General features: G+C 44.8%; 1 protein-coding gene and 1 long non-coding RNA gene across 5 annotated transcripts in view; one reads left to right on the top strand and one right to left on the bottom strand.

Annotated features, from left to right (window-relative positions):
- Window positions 1-2,129: 2,129 nt before the first annotated feature.
- LOC114117969 (uncharacterized) lies at window positions 2,130-4,244 on the bottom strand. Its single transcript, XR_003591522.2, has 2 exons — window positions 4,070-4,244; window positions 2,130-3,943 (listed from the first exon to the last, which is right to left on the bottom strand). It is a non-coding gene; the product is annotated as an uncharacterized LOC114117969 (long non-coding RNA).
- IFNAR1 (interferon alpha and beta receptor subunit 1) overlaps window positions 3,585-18,763 on the top strand; it is a 29,151-nt gene continuing 13,972 nt past the window's right edge. For 3 of the 4 annotated variants that reach the window (XM_042245903.2, XM_042245931.2, XM_027967242.3), the window contains exons 1-3: window positions 3,585-3,806; window positions 9,712-9,832; window positions 16,581-16,762. In XM_042245903.2, coding sequence (XP_042101837.1) covers window positions 3,737-3,806; window positions 9,712-9,832; window positions 16,581-16,762 — 373 coding nt within the window. In that variant the 5' untranslated portion in view covers window positions 3,585-3,736. 4 annotated transcript variants of the gene reach the window in all.

Raw genomic sequence — 18,763 nt, 5'->3', positions numbered from 1 at the left:
GAAGTATCATCTGCTTGAATAAGATGGTTAGATGCCATCACCAACTTAATGGACATGAGTTTGAGCAAACTCCGGGAGATGGTGAAGGACAGGGAAGCCTGGCGTGCTGTAGTCCATGGGGTTGAAAAGAGTCAGACATGACTTAGCAACTGAAAAACAACAATCGGCATATCTGAGGTTGTTGATATTTCTCTGGGCAATCTTGATTACAGTTTATGAGTCATCCAGCCTGGCATTTCTCATGATATACTCTGCATATAAGTTAAATAAACAGGGTGACAATGTACGACCTTGCTGTACTCTTTTCCCAGTGAATCCATACTGATAATAAATGGAAAGAAGAAAAATCTCTCTCCAACAATGTGTCAACCAATACTTGCATTTGGAGAGACAGAGTTGAAAATGACCATTTCCCAGCCATCAGAGTAGACTGGTTCAGGCAGAGATCATCAAAGGATGTTCTTTCTAGATGTAAAAATTTGCTAAGAGCTGAGTATTTGCAGGATCTCAGGGCATCTCTCCACAGATTATTGTGAGGAGGCAATAGGACATTGGATAGCACCTTGACCATCTGCTCAAAATTAGCATCACCAAATAGGCACTAAGGAACATAGTGTGGCTTCAGGTGGAATATCGGAGGACACAACACAATTTATGCAGTATTCCATACAGGAATGCGTTGTTATTACTGTTTAGTTGCTAAGTCATGTCCGACTTGTAACCCACCAGGCTCCTCTGTCCATGGGATTTCCCAAACAAGAATACTGGAGTGGGTTGCCATATACTTCTCTAGGAGACCTTCCCAACCTAGTGACTAAGCAACAAATAAAATAATTAATTGTATTTTAAAAAGTAAAGTAGGTGTTGTGAAAGACCAAGACCAGGCAACTGCTCCAGATTAAAGAAAGCTAAAGAAGTTCAAGGAAAAATAAGTTTGTATGCATACTTGTGTGTGTAGACAGAGATAACAAATACGGCAAAATATCAATTTGGTGAATCTGAGCAAAGGGTGTACAGGAGTTCTTTTATTATTTTTGCAACTTTTCTCCAAGTTTGAAACTATTTCAAAAGTTAAAAAGACCATGCATGCATGCTAAGTCATTTCAGTTGTGTCCATCTCTTTGCAACTCTATGGACTGTAGCCCACCAGGCTCCTCTGTCCATGGGATTCTCCAGCCAAGAATATTGAAGTGGGTTGCCATGCCCTTCTCCAGAGGATCTTCCCAACTCAGGGACTGAACTGGTGTCTCTTAAGTCTCCTGCATTAGCAGACACATTCTTTACCATTAAAGCCACCTGGGAAGCTCCAAAATACCATGCTTTATAGAAAAACTGCAAGCGTCACTGATGCCAAATCTCAGCCTCTGTATACACTGGCACTGGATTATATTCTGGAGACAGACTTTGCAATGAAATAGAAAGAAAGGACTTTATTGTTTTGTGGGGCAAAGGGGGCCACAAAGACCTAAAGCCCTCAAGACTCTGTGCCCCTCCCTGGTGGAGGGAGATGGTGAGGAGTCGTATGGTGTTCTAGGAGCAGGATGTGATTCACTTGTGGACATTCTTCTGACTGGTTGGTGGTGAGGAAATCGGGGGTCAGCATCATCAACATTCAGTTCCAAAATGTCTGTAGTCTATGTGCTTGCAGGCAGCTTACGGTTAACTTCTTCCACCCAGTGGGGCTTTCAGTATCTGCAAAACAGCTCCAAGGACATGGCTCAGAATATTATCTATAGTCTCTGAGGAAGAACTAATGGTCTTTGACTTTAATGGCTAAAGTATTAATACTACTATTTTGTCTTCCTTGACTGTTTTCCTTTCTTTCTGCATTTTCTCACTTCTCTGGTCAATTTTATTCTTTGACCAAAGTTTTTCTACAGACAAAGGGCAAGTGGAGAACACAGAGGTGGGGGCTCTATTCTGGGAAGGCCTCATAGGGTCCTGCTCAGTTATCTAACCTCAGATGGATTGTTTTGACTTGAATAAAAGGGGTAAGAGAGGTTCTAGGTTAAGGTTACAGAGCTAGCACCACACAGGAAATTAGTTCCTACTTCACCCAGAGACAAACTTTTACAACAAGTAAGTTGAAAATGAAGTGCACAAAGTGATACAGGGTGTCATGCCTGTGGTCATGTTTTTTAATTCAATTTTATTAAAATACAATTCAAACTTTACAGTTATTGTATTAAGATGGGAAAGACCATGAAAGTCTTCTGTGCCATGCAAATACTGTCAACTTAAAGGTGAATTGTGGTTTTACAAAATATGATTGACCTTTCTTTAACAAGTGGAAAACATTAGCATGTCATGCAGCAATACTGAAAAACAAAGCATTAAATCCCCTAAAATTGTTTTTATTGTATAAAAATGAAAATCAAAAGAAACTCTATAGGTAGTCACTAAATATAATTCTTGCATTTAAAATGTATTTGGAAATATTTCCATTTGAATGTGATTCTTGTTGCCAAATGTTATGTGCATCTAAGAAACCTCTATCAGTTCAGTCGCTCAGTCGTGTCCGATTCTTTGCAACCCCATGGACTGCAGCACGCCAGGCCTCCCTGTCCATCACCAACTCCCGAAGCTCGCTCAGACTCATGTCCATCGAGTCAGTGATGCCATCCAGCCATCTCATCCTCTGTTATCCCCTTCTCCTCCAGCCTTCAATCCTTCCCAGCATCAGGGTCTTTGCAAATAAGTCAGCTCTCTACGTGCCTAGGGTTAATTCTGGACACACCTACCCAGACGGCAAACGACTCCAGTAGTTCTTGCTTGGGAAATCCCATGGACAGAGGAAGGAGCCTGGTGGGCTACAGACCATGGGGTCGCTGAAGATTTAGCAACTAAACATCAACAAGCCTTGGCTCACAGAAAGAGAAAGTGAAGTCGCTCAGTCGTGTCCGACTCTTTGCGGCCCCATGGACTGTACGATCCTACCAGGCTCCTCCATCCACGGAATTTTCCAAAGCAAGAGCACGGGAGTGGGTAGCCGTTCCCTTCTCCAGAGGATCTTCCCGACCTGGGGATCGAACCCCGGTCTCCCGCATTGCAGGCAGACGCTTTCCTGTCTGCGCCACCAGGGAAGCTCTGCACAAAGGAAATGGCTTGACCCGCTCGCTCGGAGCGTCTTCATTCCTTTCCCCCTCAGCCTCCCCGACACCGTCCCCCCACGGTCCCCAGTCCGCGACGTGGCCTCCCAGCCCCCAGCCCCGCCCCCAGGGCCGAGAGCGCCCGGTGTGCCCTCCCGCTGCCACTAATAGGAAGGGCGGAGAGCGGCCCCGAGGTTTGCGCAGGCGCACTGGCGACCTCCGCGTTCCCGCCAGGGGTCTAGGCCTCCAGGGGGGCGCGGTCTTCCTGGAACCCGATGTTGCACGGCTTAGTGAGCGGTCACTGCCGGGAACCAGGGGGCGGGCGGCGGAGGCGAGGCCGCCCCGCCTCCCGACACCACACCACTCCCCCTCGACACCACCCCCCCGACCGCGCTGTCCCGCGCGCGTGCGCGGACGGGGACACGCGAGGTGAAGGCACGGCGCGTGCGCTGGTCAGAGGGTTGAGGGAAGGGCCGACGCGGAGGGGGCGGGGCCAGAGCGGCTCGAGGGGACGCGGCGGACGTGGGGCGGTGGCCTTGGCGGGGCGGCCTGGGTGCTTCAGCCTCCGTCGCGCCGCCGCGCGGTGCCTGCAGCGGTAGTGGGTGGCCGAAGGATGTGACTGGAGGGCTGCCGGCGGCCCGCGGACGATGCTCTCCCTCCTTGGCGCGACGACCCTGATGCTGGTCGCTGGGAGGTGGGTGCTGCCCGCCGCCTCAGGTGAGAGAGAGAGGGGTCCCGGCGCTGCCTCGTCAGCTGGACTGCGGTGGCGGCGCGGGAAACGTCGGCCCCGGGGACTGGGGTGGAGGGACAGACGCCCTCGGTGGGAGACCTCTGGTTGTCCGCGGTCGCAGCGCCTCATTGAAACGGACCCAAAAAGATCAAATTTAAGTTTCAGTCGCTTATTCGTGTCCGACTCTCTGCGACCCCATGGACCGCAGCAGGCCAGACCTCCCTGTCCATCACCAACTCCCGGAACTTACTCAAGCTCTTATCCATCGAGTCGGTGATGCGGGCCAACCATCTCATCCTCTGTCGTCCCCTTCTCCTCCAGCCCTCAATCTTTCCCAGCCTCAGGGTCTTTTCCAAGGAGTCAGGTGGCCAAAGGATTGGAGTTTCAGCATCGATCCTTCCAAAAATGAAACAACGGAAAGTGATGTTCGAGATTCTTCCCCAGCCGCTTGCTCGGGGGCGCCCTCGCCTGCGCCTGCTGCCTGCCCCCACCTCCCACCCCCGCAGGGCTGGATGTGCACTGCTTTGGTGACCAGTTTGTTTCCTTCTGAAAAATCAGGCAGCTTCACTGTACCGCTTCATAAGAAACAAGGCTTAGAGCTGTGCTGCTGGTTTTCTCCATTCAGTAGACAGTTCTTGATCCCACGGGTAAATGCCCAGTAAGGTGTGCAAGGATTTCTGTGCCCTCAGGATTCAATCAGTCTAATAATAATAAGACCAAGTGAAGTCGCTCAGTCGTATCCGACTCTTTGTGACCCCATGGACTGTAGCCTACCACGCTCCTCCATCCATGGGATTTTCCAGGCAAGAGTACTGGAGTGGATTGCCATTTCCTTCTCCAGAGGACCGTCCCTACCCAGGGGATCGAACCCGGGTCTTCTGCATTGTAGGCAGATGCTTTACCTGTCTGAGCCACAAGGGAGGTCCTAACAACAAAATCCCCCAACCAGGGATGGAACCCTCTTCCCCTGCATTGCAAGGCCGACTCAACCACCGGACCACCAGGCAGGGCCAAACAGGAAGGCTGGGAGCCACCAAGCTAATTTGCCACCTTTCTTAATTTAGGGGGGATACTTGGGGGAAATATCAGCTATTATAAGATTGACCTTGTAGTGAGAAGACATACCAAAGACAAACAGGGCCTCGAAACAGAGCAGAAATCCGGGAGTTGGTGAGGCCACCTGCATGCTTGCTAAGTCACTTCAGTCCTGTTCGACTCTTTGCAACCCCATGGACTGTAGCCCACCAGGCTCCTCTGTCTCTGGGTTTCTCCAGGCAAGAATACTGGAGTGGGTTGCCATGCCCTCCTCCAGGGGATCTTCCCAACTCAGTACCTTTACCTACATTGGCAGGTAGGTTCTTTACCACTAGTGACACCTGGTAAGCCTAGTGGCTTAAATACTCATTTGCTTTGAAAATCATACCCTGATTTTCTGGGGTATGTGATAGCCTATCTATCTTGTCCTAAAAATATGTTGTTTTTACCAACAAAATGGGTTTCTTCCAGAATAACAGAGGAATTGCAATTTAGGGCAAGCAAGCTTATAGCAAGGGCTTCCCAGATAGCTCACTTGTAAAGAATCCACTTGCCAGTGCAGGAGACATGAGTTTGATCCCTGGGTGGAGAAGATCCCCTGGAGAAGGAAATGGCAACCCTCTCCAGTGTTCTTGCCTGGGAAATCCCATGGACAGAGGAGCCTGGTGGGCTACAGTCCATCTAATCGCCAAGAGTCAGACATGACTTAGTGACTAAAACAACAAGCTACAGCAAAAACTAAAGCCAAGTCCAACAAGGAAAGGAGAAGAACATTACTTTATATAGCAAAAGAAGGAAGTTGGGTGGGGTTTTAAAAGAAATTCCTTTGATTGAAGGTGAGAGTTCGGGGTGGTGCTACTTTTTGCATTGTCTGCGCTGGTTGCTGGGAGAGGAGAATTTTTCTTTTGGGGGTCTGAAATTGCTGGTGAGTGAACATGAGGGCTCCAGCTTCTGGCCTCCTGACTTCATTTTAAATGAGGTTTCCTTTATTATGTTTCACAACTATTTCTCAGACTGTCCCACAAATATAGTATATAATATATGGGTACTAGGGTCCTGGTGTAACCCCTGATAATTTCTTTGGAGTCTTTTGTTCATGAAAATTTTGAATTGACTCATGTTTGCATTCGTATCAAAAGAATTTCCCCAGAATTTTCAGGTATAATTAACATTCCAGGAAGCTGTTCATTAAAGTCATAATTTTAATTTATATTAGAAGAGAGCTAAAATAAACTTCATACACAACTGGCATTTTTTGCTCTCTTAACTACATACCAGACACTACTCTAAGTGTTTTAAAGGTACAAACTCATTTAGTTTTCAGAATAAAGCTGAGCACCGTTATCCTCATTTTATAGAGGAGCAGGCTGAGGCCATATAGCTAGCCTGTGCTTTAGGGGGAGATCAGACCCTGAAAATCTGGCCCCAAAGCCCTGGAGCTTACAGCTAGCTGTTTTCTGAAAACCACACAATTTAGTTCTTGATTATCCACCTGTATGTTAAGGACTTACTCTCTTTCAATTAACTAATCTAGTTTTTCTACCAAGGAAAAGTAATGTTCAAAACTAAATGTAATGTTAACCCTGACCTGAGATCATAATATTGCTCTGTTTCAAAGTAATCAAAATGTTTGTACTTTCAAACCTAGTAAATTCAGCTCTGAGATCCTAGTCTAAGAAAACTGTCCAAAATATGGTAGGAAATTTGTATATGTATAGATGTTATGTGTTTGGGTTTACGTCAGACTTGAAAATACAGTAAACTGTTTCTAGTCATCAATACGAATCTGAAGGGCTGGAAACAACCAATTGTATAAAAAGTATTGGATTACGTACCAATTTAGGGGTTCCTTGGTAGCTCAGTACGTAAAGAATCTGCCTGCAGTTCAGGGAAACTCAGGAGACTTGAGTTCGATCCCTGGGTCAGAAAGATCCCCTGGAGCAGGGCGTGGCAACCCACTCCAGTATTCTTGCCTGCGAAATTCCATGGACAGAAGAGCCTGGCAGGCTACATGGGGTCACAAAGAGTCAAACACAACTGAAGCAACTGCACACACAAGCATGCAGCTACCCCTTAATATGTTATTTTACATGCTAACGGGTGAAGTAAACCATTATTAAAGGGCTGTTGCTAATACTTAGAACAAAATAGAACAAAATCTATGAACTCTAAAATCTTATTTAATTACTATTTCCAAGTCCCTGTCCGTGCCTGGTAGCTCAGCTGGTAAAGAATCTGCCCGTAGTACCGGAGACCCCGGGTCGATTCCTGGGTTGAGAAGATCCCCTGGAGAAGGGAATGGCTACCTGCTCCAGTATTCTTCACTGGAGAATCCCATGGACATTTGTTGGTCTCGTAAAAGCCAAGATGCCTGTAACTCCAGGGTCTCCTTCCATTAGAATAGAAGGATTTCATCCCTAAGGAAATGGCTGGCCGTACCCTGGGTATCAGATTTCCTTATCCTCTCTCAAGGCCGAGAACTACTAGAATTAGAGTATTCTGGGCTGTAGACTAAAATGCCATCAAACCTTTTATTAACACCATAAACCCAGTCGCTCTCTTTTGGCTACATAGAATCTAAAATTCCAACAGCTTGACATGGGAATTAAGTTTAGAGTGGGATAAATGGAAGTAATTCTATTTGGTAATGAAGTCTTGGAGAATACAAGTGTAAAATAGGTAATTGAGGGTAGGGAGACTCAATAAATACCTCCCCAAATTTAAAAGAAAATTCAGAAAATGTTTTCTCAGGCATCTCCCTCTTTGACTCTGTACCGTAATATCTCTAACTGGAAAGCAGAGGCAGCAATCCATTTTTTTTAAAGTCCTTTTTTTTTTAGTTCAGTTCAGTCGCTCAGTCGCATCCAACTCTTTGCGACCCCATGGACTGCAGCACACTAGGCCTCCCTGTCTATCACCAACTCCCGGAGTTTACTCAAACTCAAGCCCATTGAGTCAGTGATGCCATCCAACCATCTCATCCTGTTATCATCCCCTTCTCCTCCTGCCCTCAGTCTTCCCCAGCACCAGGGTCTTTTCAAATGAGTCAGTTCTTTGCATCAGGTAGCCAAAGTACTGGAGTTTCAGCTTCAGCATCAGTCCTTTCAGTGAGCATTCAGAACTGATCTCCTTTAGGATGGACTGCTTGGATCTCCTTGCAGTCCAAGGGACTCTCAAGAGTCTTCTCCAACACCACAGTTCAAAAGCATCAATTCTTTGGTGCTCAGCTTTCTTTATAGTCCAACTCTCACATCCATACATAACTGGAACAAGGTATTTCTTTATGTATATATTTATTTTCATGTTTTTTAACACCAGAAACACTTTATATTAGGGTATAGCCGATTAACAATGTTGTGATAGTTTCAGGTGAGTCGCGAAGGCATTCAGCCGTACATATGCCCATTCTTCCCTAACACCCCCTCTCCCATCCAGGCCGCCACGTAACATTGAGCAGTGTCCCATGTGCTATACAATAGATCTTTGTTGGTTATCCACCCCTATAGTAGAAAGTCTGTAAGGAGATAGCATCCTTGTCCTGTGGCAGAACTACTGTAGGAAAAAGAATAAACTTAAAAGCTGGTCTTTTAAAAACTGCAGTTTATCATACATAGTGAAAGATCAGTCTTCTGTGATGTGGAAAAAGTTCTTCTGAACTCAACATTAGTCTGAGGATGCTGAGAAATGCTGATTAAGTTTAAAGCTATACAGACCCCGACTTAAGGAACTTGTGTTCTGGTTGGAGGTTGTGTTTAACATAGGAAGCAATTTTTTAAAAGATGTCTTCACCTTCACACATCAAGTTTTGAGAGCCTACTAGATGTCAGTATCGTGCTGAGTACATCTGCTTCATTGTAAAATTGAGTGGTGCAGAGTCATGGTGCAGAGTGTGAAAAGAGCAAGGTTGGCATTTGCTCCAATATTTGAGAAAGATTTTCTCTTGGAGGGCAAGCTTGAGCTTGGGTCAAGGTTTGGGTGGTCAGGAAGAGAAAAGCTATTTGGGTGGGGGGCCAAAAAAGGAAGAATCAGAAGAGAGAGAGAGAGAGCATCCAACTGGTGGAAGATTTGTACTAGAAGTATAAATATATACATATCACCAAATTACTTTGCTGTATACCTGAGCTAACATAATATGGTAAATCAACTATACTTCACATTTTTCTAACAGTATAGGAAATGAAATAGGTCTCTAGATGGAAGTCTGTAAAATCAACAGAAGGGCTCAGACTTCATATGTTGAGCAGTCAAGACCTTTTCAGGGTCCTGTAGGACCTGGCTAACACGATAAACTTTCATATCTCCTATCAATTTTGTATGTGAATGTTTGGCTTCTATAAATAGTTGTCAGTTCTGAAACCACATCTATTCAGTTCTGTGTCAGAGTATATCCCTGTCTGAACACAGTATATGAGAAAAACCAAGTTGAGGCTGTTAAACAGTCGAGCCCATATCCTTTACGTCAGTATCACTTCTAAGACAAAAGAAAAATACTATTTTTATACACAGACTTTTCTTCCCAGTTAAAAGACAAGTACCTTTTACAGTTTGTTTTTTTCCACCTTTATGGAGCTATAAATGACATATAATATTTGCTTTTTATAGATTTTAAAAACCTCAACCATTTTCCAGTTCTCTTGAATGCAGAGATAGAGGTAATTAGCAGCCTTCCCATGCTGAGAACAAGCACTAGGTTTTTAAAGATTTTTTTATTTACTTAAATTTATTATATTTAAATGTATTCACTGTCCAGTCAGTGATGTCAAGGAAAGAATGTTTTTTTAAATATATATAGCATGTATATATGTGTAACTGTATAGTATGTCTGTATAACTGTCTTCTCTCTTATTATCTTGACAGGGGAAGCAAATCTGAAGTCTGAAAATGTTGAGATCCACATCATTGATGACAATTTCTTCCTGAAGTGGAACAGCAGCAGTGAGTCTGTCAGGAATGTGACTTTTTCAGCAGATTATCAAATGTACGTTACTCTATACTCAGGGATCTGCTGAATAATTTTTATCATTTTAACACCAAAATTTTTCTAATTTGGGAAACATTTGGTATTTCCTCTTTTTCTAAAGAAAATATATGGCAGTTTTGCATACTAAGTATAGCTTCTTTGCTACAGTTAGAGACTTGGTCTAAGAGTTCCGACTTCATCTTTGGGTTTTGAAGTGAAAGATTTGGGGGATTGGACTAGCCGTACGCTCTCTGTTCTGGACGCTCCAGCTTCTTTAAGCAGACATTAGGGTCTGACCTAGAGCATACCCTGAGAATATGGGAGACTGTCCCAAAAGCCTAGCCACTGTCTTGGAATCAGCCACCAGGTCTTCTGCGGTCAGGTTTTCCTCTTTCCTACATACATCATGCACAGTCTTAGTTCTGCACACCCTGGCTGAGTATCAGTGTGCTGGGCGCTGCACTTCCACAGTGTTTCTGGAGGTTCTGCCTCCTTCCTGGGGCTAACATTTGGGCTAACCTAATGATTGCCAAGAGGGTAGGCAGAGTGGGAGTTGGCAGAGGAAAGGATTTCCGGAGGAAAGAGGAAGTATAGCATTTTGTTTTGGGTCCTAAGGCCCTGGCTGCTCACTGTGACCCCTGCCTCAAGAGTAGGCAGGGCCTCAGGCATGAAGAAACCGGGTGTGGCTCTCTGGAACCAGCTCCGTGCTTCAACCAGGCTCTTCTCTGCATTTGTGCGTGCTCAGGCGCTCAGTCCTGTCCGACTCTTGCAGCTCCATGGCCGGTAACCTGCCAGGCTCCTCTCTCCTTGGGATTCTTGTAGGCGAGAAGACTGGAGTGGGATGCCATTTCCTTCTCCAGAGGATCTCCTTGACCCAGGAATTGAGCCCGCATCTCCTGGCTCCTGCATGGGCAGACAGATTCTTTACTGCTGAGCCACCAGGGAAGCCCCAGTTGTTCTCTAGTTGATTTGTGAATAAGCTCTGTGTGTGTGTGTGTGTGTGTGTGTGTGTGTGTGTCTGTCTGTCTGTCTGTGTGTCTGTCTGTCTGTGTGTCTCTGTGTGTGTCTGTGTGTGTGTGTGTCTGTGTGTGTGTACAGCTTACCCTTGAACAATGCCGGGAATAGGGGGGTGCCTAACCCGCTGCTCCTACCCGCTGCAGTCAGAAATCTGAGTATAACTTCACAGTAGACCTTCATATCTGCATCCATGGATTCACCCACCCCAAGATCTTATAATACTGTAAAGTGTGTATTTACTGAAAGAAATCTGTGTTTAAGCGGGCTCACATAGTTCAGACCCATGTTGTTCAAGGGTATATATGTATACACACACTATATATTTTCCTCAGAACTGATCATGTAAAAACTTTCATCTTTTTCTTTAAATTGAATTTTGAGTTTTGTTACGAATCTTGTTCTTTGCCTTAGTTCTTATTAAACAACTATTTTTTAGGCATAATAGAGATTATTTCCTATTCCTTTATTTAAAGTGACCATTGTATTAAAAGAGCAGAGCCATAGACAGTGGTCTCGTGTTCTGGCTCCTTCACACATCCTGTTGCTTTTATTAACTTCTCCAATTCATGCCAGTCTCTTACTCTTTGTTCTAACTTTGGTCCAGTGCACTGTTTCAGTGTGTTCTTAGTCTGTCCTTTGTCTGTTCTGTTCTGCCAGCTTTATAAGCACTTGCCTTGTAAGAATATGCCAGGTTACAAGTTTGGAGAGCCAGTTCAGTAGTTAGTGTGGGATAGTGTAGTATGGGCTTGAGCCAGGCTTGTTGTTGAGTCGCTCAGTCAAGTCCAACTTTTTGCAGCCCCATGGACTGCAGCACACCAGGCTTCCCGGTCCTTCACTATCTCCCGGAGTTTGCTCAGACTCACGTCCATTGAGTCAGTGATGCCATCCAACCATCTCATCCTCTGTCCCCCAGTTCTCCTCCTGCCCTCAGGCTTTCCCAGCATCAGGGTCTTCTCTGATGAGTCGGTTCTGCTTGGGTTTTAGTCCATCCTCTGCTACTTACTCTATCAGTTTCCTTATCTGTGAAGTAAAGACAAAACAAGCTAACATGACCACATGTAATTTATCTTTCAAGCAGAAGCACTTGATTTTAGATAAGCTGCAACAACAAATTTAAAGCAGGACAGTGCCAGGCAGACTGGTCTCGGACACCCCAGTGATGAAACATCTAACATAGAAGCCTGTTGCAGGTGTTGCTAATTGTGTATAAAGCGCACAGAACAGTGGTACAGAGTGTGTGATCAACAAAAGTGAGGTTAATAGCAGCAGCAGACACATTTTTCAGTACAGTATTTATCAGAACATAAGACACATTACTGGTGATAAATGATGCACAGATACATGAATAAGCTACTGGGATGCTAGTGCCTGTAGAATACACACCACCTAAGCTGGATCATGGAAGAAGGAAGAGAGTTCCAGAAAAACATCTTTTTCTGCTTTATTGACTATGCCAAAGCCTTTGACTGTGTGGATCACAGTAAACTGTGGAAAATTCTGAAAGAGATGGGAATACAGACCACCTGACCTGCCTCTTGAGAAATCTATGTGCAGGTCAGGAAGCAACAGTTAGAACTGGACATGGAACAACAGGCTGGTTCCAAATAGGGAAAGGAGTACGTCAAGGCTGTATATTGTCACCCTGCTTGTTTAACTTCTGTGCAGAGTACATCATGAGAAACGCTGGGCTGGAAGAAGCACAAGCTGGAGTCAAGATTGCCGGGAGAAATATCAGTAACCTCAGATATGCAGATGACACCACCCTTGTGGCAGAAAGTGAAGAGGAACTAAAAGCCTCTTGATGAAAGTGAAAGAGGAGAGTGAAAAAGGTGGCTTAAAGCTCAACATTCAGAAAACTAAGATGATGGCATCCGATCCCATCACTTCATGGGAAATAGATGGGAAAACAGTGGAAACAGTGTCAGACTTTATTTTTTGGGCTCCAAAATCACTGCAGATGGTGATTGCAGCCATGAAACTAAGACACTTACTCCTTGGAAGGAAAGTTATGACCAACCTAGATAGCATATTGAAAAGCAAAAACATTACTTTGCCAACAAAGTTCCGCCTAGTCAAGGTTATGGTTTTTCCAGTGGTCATGTATGGATGTGAGAGTTGGACTGTGAAGAAAGCTGAGCACCAAAGAATTGATGCTTTTTCATTATGATGTTGGAGAAGACTCTTGAGAGTCCCTCGGACTGCAAGGAGATCCAACCAGTCCATTCTGAAGGAGATCAGTCCTAGGTGTTCTTTGGAAGGACTGATGATGAAGCTGAAACTCCAATACTTTGGCCACCTCATACAAAGTGTTAACTCATTGGAAAAGACTTTGATGCTGGGAGGGATTGGGGGCAGGAAGAGAAGGGATGACAGAGGATGAAATGGCTGGATGGCATCACCAACTCGATGGACGTGAGTCTGAGTGAACTCTGGGAGTTGGTGATGGACAGGGAGGCCTGGCGTGCTGCAATTCATGGGGTTGCAAAGAGTCGGACATGACTGAGTGACTGAACTGAACTGAAGACATCAGTGTTTGCCTTGTTATTTAGTTTCTCCGTCATGTCTGACTCTGTGACCGCCTGGACTCTAGCCTGCCAGGCTCCTCTGTCCATGGGATCCTCCAGGCAAGAATACTGGAGTAGGTTGCCATGCCCTCCTCCAGGGGGTCTTCCAAGCCAAGGTTCAAATCCACGTCTCCCACATTGTGGGAGGCAGATTCTTTACCGCCAAGCCACCTGGAAGCCCTCAGTGTTTGTGACTGACATCTAAAATGTATTATGACGGGGCTTCCCTGGCGGTCCAGTGGCTCAGAGTCCACCTGCAGTGCAGGGGACGCTGGTTTGATCCCTGGTCTGGGGAGGTTCCACATGCTGTGAAGCAGCTGGGCCCAGACACCACAACTGCTGAGCCCACACTCTAGAGCCCGAGAGCCACAACTACGAAAGCCCATGGGCCAGAGCCTGTGTTCCGCAGCAAGAGAAGCCAGGGTAGTGAGAAGCCCACGCGCTGCAGCTGGAGGGCAGCCCCCGCTCTGCACAACGAGAGAAAGCCCACATACAGCAGCAAAGAGCCGGCACAGCCAAAACTTGCAAAAAGCTTTTTTAATTATAAAATGTATTATGATGTTAGGTAGCATGGTGTTTTTATTCAACAAATACCAATTGCCTTTTATGCCGAATACTTTCCTCAGTACTTGGGGTTACGTTAGTGAATAGAGAGACAGATGGCATGAAGTTTTATTATGACAGTGGTTTCAAGAAATGAATTTTCTATTGATTGCATATTTATTTTCAAATTATATTTCTACTCTGATGTAAGTACTGTATATGATAAAGTTTTTTTAAAAGAAAATGTAAAAGAAGGGGCAATAGCCCCCTTACGTCTCCTGAGCAGAAAGAACAGACGTGGAGTGAAGGTGGGTTGAAACCATATCAAGGCTTAGTTACAAATTTTTTATAATGTTTTCTGCTTATAATAAGAGCTCTGCAGGTAACAGGAGAAGAGATGCGTTACTGGCTTTTTGCCTGGAGCTCACTTTATTTCAACCCTCTGTGCCCCTGATTGAAAGAAGTCTGTGTACCCTTCCCACTTCCCAGACGTCCTTATATCTCCTGATTGCTCTAGAACTGTATTTTCTAATAAATGACATGGGGGAGGACTGAATTTTGGTTTAGATGTTTAAAATCTGAATTTTTAAAAATAGATTCTAATGTGGAGGAGTTTCTCAGGAAGATTTGCATGTAAATTAAGGTGTTAATACTGCTTGTGAAAGGGAAGTCACAACTGCTTGACGCAGGTCATTCTGTTTGGGAGCACTTCTCACCGCTGTGATTTTTCTGACTAAATCCAGACTTGTCCACATGTTATGTGTACAGTCTCAGGAAACAGATGTTTCTGGGCGAAGGATGTCCTGAGTGAGGGAATATATGTATGCCACATATGCAAACAACTGGCAATCAGGCTGCCAGTCATGATTTCCAGAAGCTTCATGAAGGATTTCTATCCAGATGAGTTATCTTTCTGAACAGAATTGTAGAAATGTCATAGCATTTTTGTGTACTCCACTGTTGTGCTGTTATCTCTGAATTATTTTTGATAATTTAATAAAAGGTTGTGAACATTAATAAACAAAGGTGTTATTAATGCCAAGTCTACTCAGAGTTCAAGCAGGTAAAGTTAGAAGGGCAGACTGGCCAGGAATGAAGTGTGTCCATAGGGTAGTTTTTATTATTGGCACCTTTAAAAAAAAAAAATGTTTCTTTTTTTTGAAAAATAAGGTAGACTTGAGTTGGAGTCAGCACCAAAATTATTTAGATACCACTCCTACTTTCTATTGCTTTTAGTAAAGAATATGCTTAGCTTTTTAAACAACTTTTACTTATTTTTGGCTGCCCTGGGTCTTTAGTTGCAGCCAGTTGGAGCTATTGTTTTTGCAGAGCGCAGGCTCTAGGTGCGAGGTCTTCAGTCGTTGTGGTGCATAGGCCCAATTGCCTTGGAAACTTCCCAGATGAGGGATTGAACCCATGTCCCCTCCACTGGCAGACAGACTCCTAATCGCTGGACCGCCAGGGAAGTCCATCCTTTAGCTCTTTATTAAAGACACTTTAGCATCTTTAATATATAAACATGAGCTTATGCTAGAACTATGCATTAGGCTTAAAAAAGTGTCTTCTCAGAGGTTAGTTTCCCTGTTTGGTATGAGGCAGACAGGGCTTTCCAGAGGCAAAAATTCTGGAATCTAGTATTTGTTTTCTGTTGCTCACCTTCACTTCAGCGTCCTCTCCTCTTTGCGGCAGCATGGCCTTTTTGTTTTAGGCACCCTGTGTCAACTTGATTTCTTCATGTGCTTTAAAAAAAAGTCTAGTAGCAGTCACTTAAGCTTGCTTCCTGGTGAGCTGAGTCCGCATGGAGAAGTTTGTTAGCTTATGTTACCATGTTACGTTCTTTGTTTCTGGTGCTATAATAGAAGGAATTGCAGAGATCAGTATGCAGAAGGGATGGTTTGGTTTTAAGCAGAGCAGAGGAAGTTCTCAAACCATACTGATTCTGAGGTCTTGCTTAGGGCTAGTAAATCTCTTCCTAGGAGGAGATCAGAAGGGAATCAAATCCAGTTTCCAGATTTTCAGTATGGAAGAGAGGATCCAGAATAGGAAGCAGTTGGCTGAAAGTGACACAACTATTTTTAACAAAGCCAACAACACTAAGTCCTCTTTCGTCTTAGGAGTTCTTTCTCTGCTTCTTTGAAATCCTAATGCAACCACCCACAGAATTACAGAACTTTATTAAGTTGAGGGTATGTTAGAATGATTCCACTGTATAAATAATAACTTGGCTGTATATGCAATGAAAAAGAGTAGTAGAATGCTACACACAAAAATATTATCAAAACATTAACTGAAGTAGAGTTACTAGAAGAAATAACTACTTGCCTTAGCTTAGAGGCTTCCCTAGTGGCTCCGAAGGTAAAGAACCTGCCTGCCAGTGCAGGAGACACGGTAGATGTGGCTTCCATCCCTGGGTCAGGAAGATCTCCTGGAGGAGGAAATGGTAACCCACTCCCTTATTCCTGCCTGAAGAGTCCCACAGACAGAGGAGCCTGGTGGGCTACAGTCCATGGGATTGAAAGAGTCAGACACGACAGGGAGACTAACGCACACACTGGCTTTATAATGTTAATGCCAATAGAAAACATGTTTGTCACTCTTGTATTTATAATGTTCATTCATTCATTTGCTTTTTTATCTTGAAGACTAGGGACGGATAACTGGAAAAAATTGCCTGGGTGTCAACATATTACTAGTAGCAAATGCAACTTTTCTTCAGTCGAGCTTAAAGATGTTTTTGAAAAAATTGAATTGCGCATAAGAGCAGAAGAAGGAAACAACACTTCTACATGGTATGAGGTTGAGCCATTTGTACCATTTCTAAAAGGTAAGAAAAAGTTGCCAGCTGAATTATATTGAATTCTTTATTAAATATTACCAGCACAGGTCACTTCCCAAGCCCACTCATTTGCATGATATAAAATCTCCCATCTTTTAAAAAAACCAAAAGAACAAAGATTCCCTTAAACTGGTGTCTCCTTCCTGCTATGACTTCATTTTCCTGCTTTCCTTCTAGTGGTGTTTCTCAGAGGGTGGTCTCCAAGAGATCTGTCAAGTCAAAACCATTTTCCTAATGGAAACTTACTTAATAAAACTTACTTGCCTTTTTCATCTTCATTCTGTCGTGGGTGTACCCTCTAGTTTTTTAGAGGCTGTTTGATATGAGATGGTGACTGACTGGTGATGCAGAAGTGGGTGTGAGACACAGCTGTCTTCTTTATTAGGCCAGACATTAAAGAGATTTGAACAAAATGTGAGATGAACACCACCCTCTAAGTTTTGTGGCTTGTTTTGGAAAATACAGTCATTTATTATTATGCAATAGGTTTCATCATTACTGTTTTTTAATGAATTGATAGATATTTTACATTGTTATCACTTTTGACATCTGATAATGCTGAACATTCAAAGACACAGCCCATGTAAACAAGAGCTCTTTAGGACCCTCAATATCTCTTAAGTGTAACGGATCCCAAGACCAGGAAGTTCAAGAACCACCACCCTATTGCATAACTCACACAAGGATGATCCGTATCCCCTCTCTGTACACTTTCCCTCCCACTCCCTCTCCAGCCCTCCCGGTTGGAGCTTTGTTCCCCATCACTACACTAAAACCACTTGCCAAGGTCACCGTGACCTCGACAGTGCCGGGTGGATTCCCAGGGAGAGAGTGTCACTCCCTTCTGCGTGAAACCCTTCCCTCTCAGTTCTCGTTCTCGAGGGCACTGCGCTTTCCAGACTCTCCTCCTGCTCCTTGGTCTCTCCTTTGCCAATGTCTTCTTGTCCCCCAGACCTTAAAATGTTGGACGGCAGCGGGCCTCAGTCTGCAGGGCTCCACCATTGAACCTCTTCTCTCAACGCAGCCTCCACCAGGAATTGTATGACTTTCAGTACCCTCTGTGCTCTCGACTCCTCAGTTTACATCCCCAGCGCCGTCCTTCTCCTACCTTAGAGAGCTGCATCACCAGCTCTCAAGTCAGCATCTCCATTTAGAGGTCCAAGAGTCATCGCAAAGCACTCTTTAAATTTTCTATATTTAGGGTTGGCCATGCTGAATCTTCGTTGCTTCTCATGGGCAGGTGCGAGCCACTCTTCAGTTGCTTGGGCGTCTCATTGCAGTGGCTTCTCTTGTCGCAGAGCACAGGCTCTAGATGCTCAGGCTTAAGTAGTTGCAGCACCCGCGCTTAGGTTCTCCAAGGCATCTAGAATTGTCCCGGACCGGGGATCAAACCCATGTCCCCTCCTTTGGAAGGCGGATTCTCAACTACCAGCCCCAGGGAAGTCCCTCATCTCAAATTTAAAATGGCCAGAGTTCTGGCTTTCCCCCCTCCAGACCTGCTCTTCTTGCAGTTTTTTCCATCTCTGTTAATGGCATCACCTATTATTTGCTCAGGCCAGGAGCCCTGGCATCACCTTTGATACCTCTCTCTCATCCTCCATCCAGTCCATCAACAGATTTCGAGCGATCAGGTCGCTTCTCACTTCCAGCCTGGCTATTAGCCTTCCCCGGCCACTCTCATCTGCCCAGGAGCTTTCCTGCTTCCTGACATGCTACCTGGAGTGGTCTTTCCCAAATGTAAATCAGGTCCTGTCGAACTTACAGTCCCAGACTACAAGTTCTGCCTGTTAGCCAGAGTCTGGCTGCATCTCACATCCTATTTTCTGCCACCCAGGCACTCGAGCGCCCCCTAGTGTCTCTTGAAAATGGTGAGCACGTTCCAGAGCCCCTGGGGCACTCTCAGCCTGCCTTGCTTGACCTCATGATACTCAGACCTCACCTTGATCAGGCCTCGGCTCACCTCCATCAGGCCTCAGCTCAAACATCTCA

The sequence above is a fragment of the Ovis aries genome, chromosome 1, assembly GCF_016772045.2.
Source record: "Ovis aries strain OAR_USU_Benz2616 breed Rambouillet chromosome 1, ARS-UI_Ramb_v3.0, whole genome shotgun sequence".
In the NCBI taxonomy this organism is placed as follows: Eukaryota; Metazoa; Chordata; class Mammalia; order Artiodactyla; family Bovidae; genus Ovis; species Ovis aries.
Note: the sequence above shows the minus strand (reverse complement) of the source record. Positions and strands in the feature narration are given on the sequence as shown.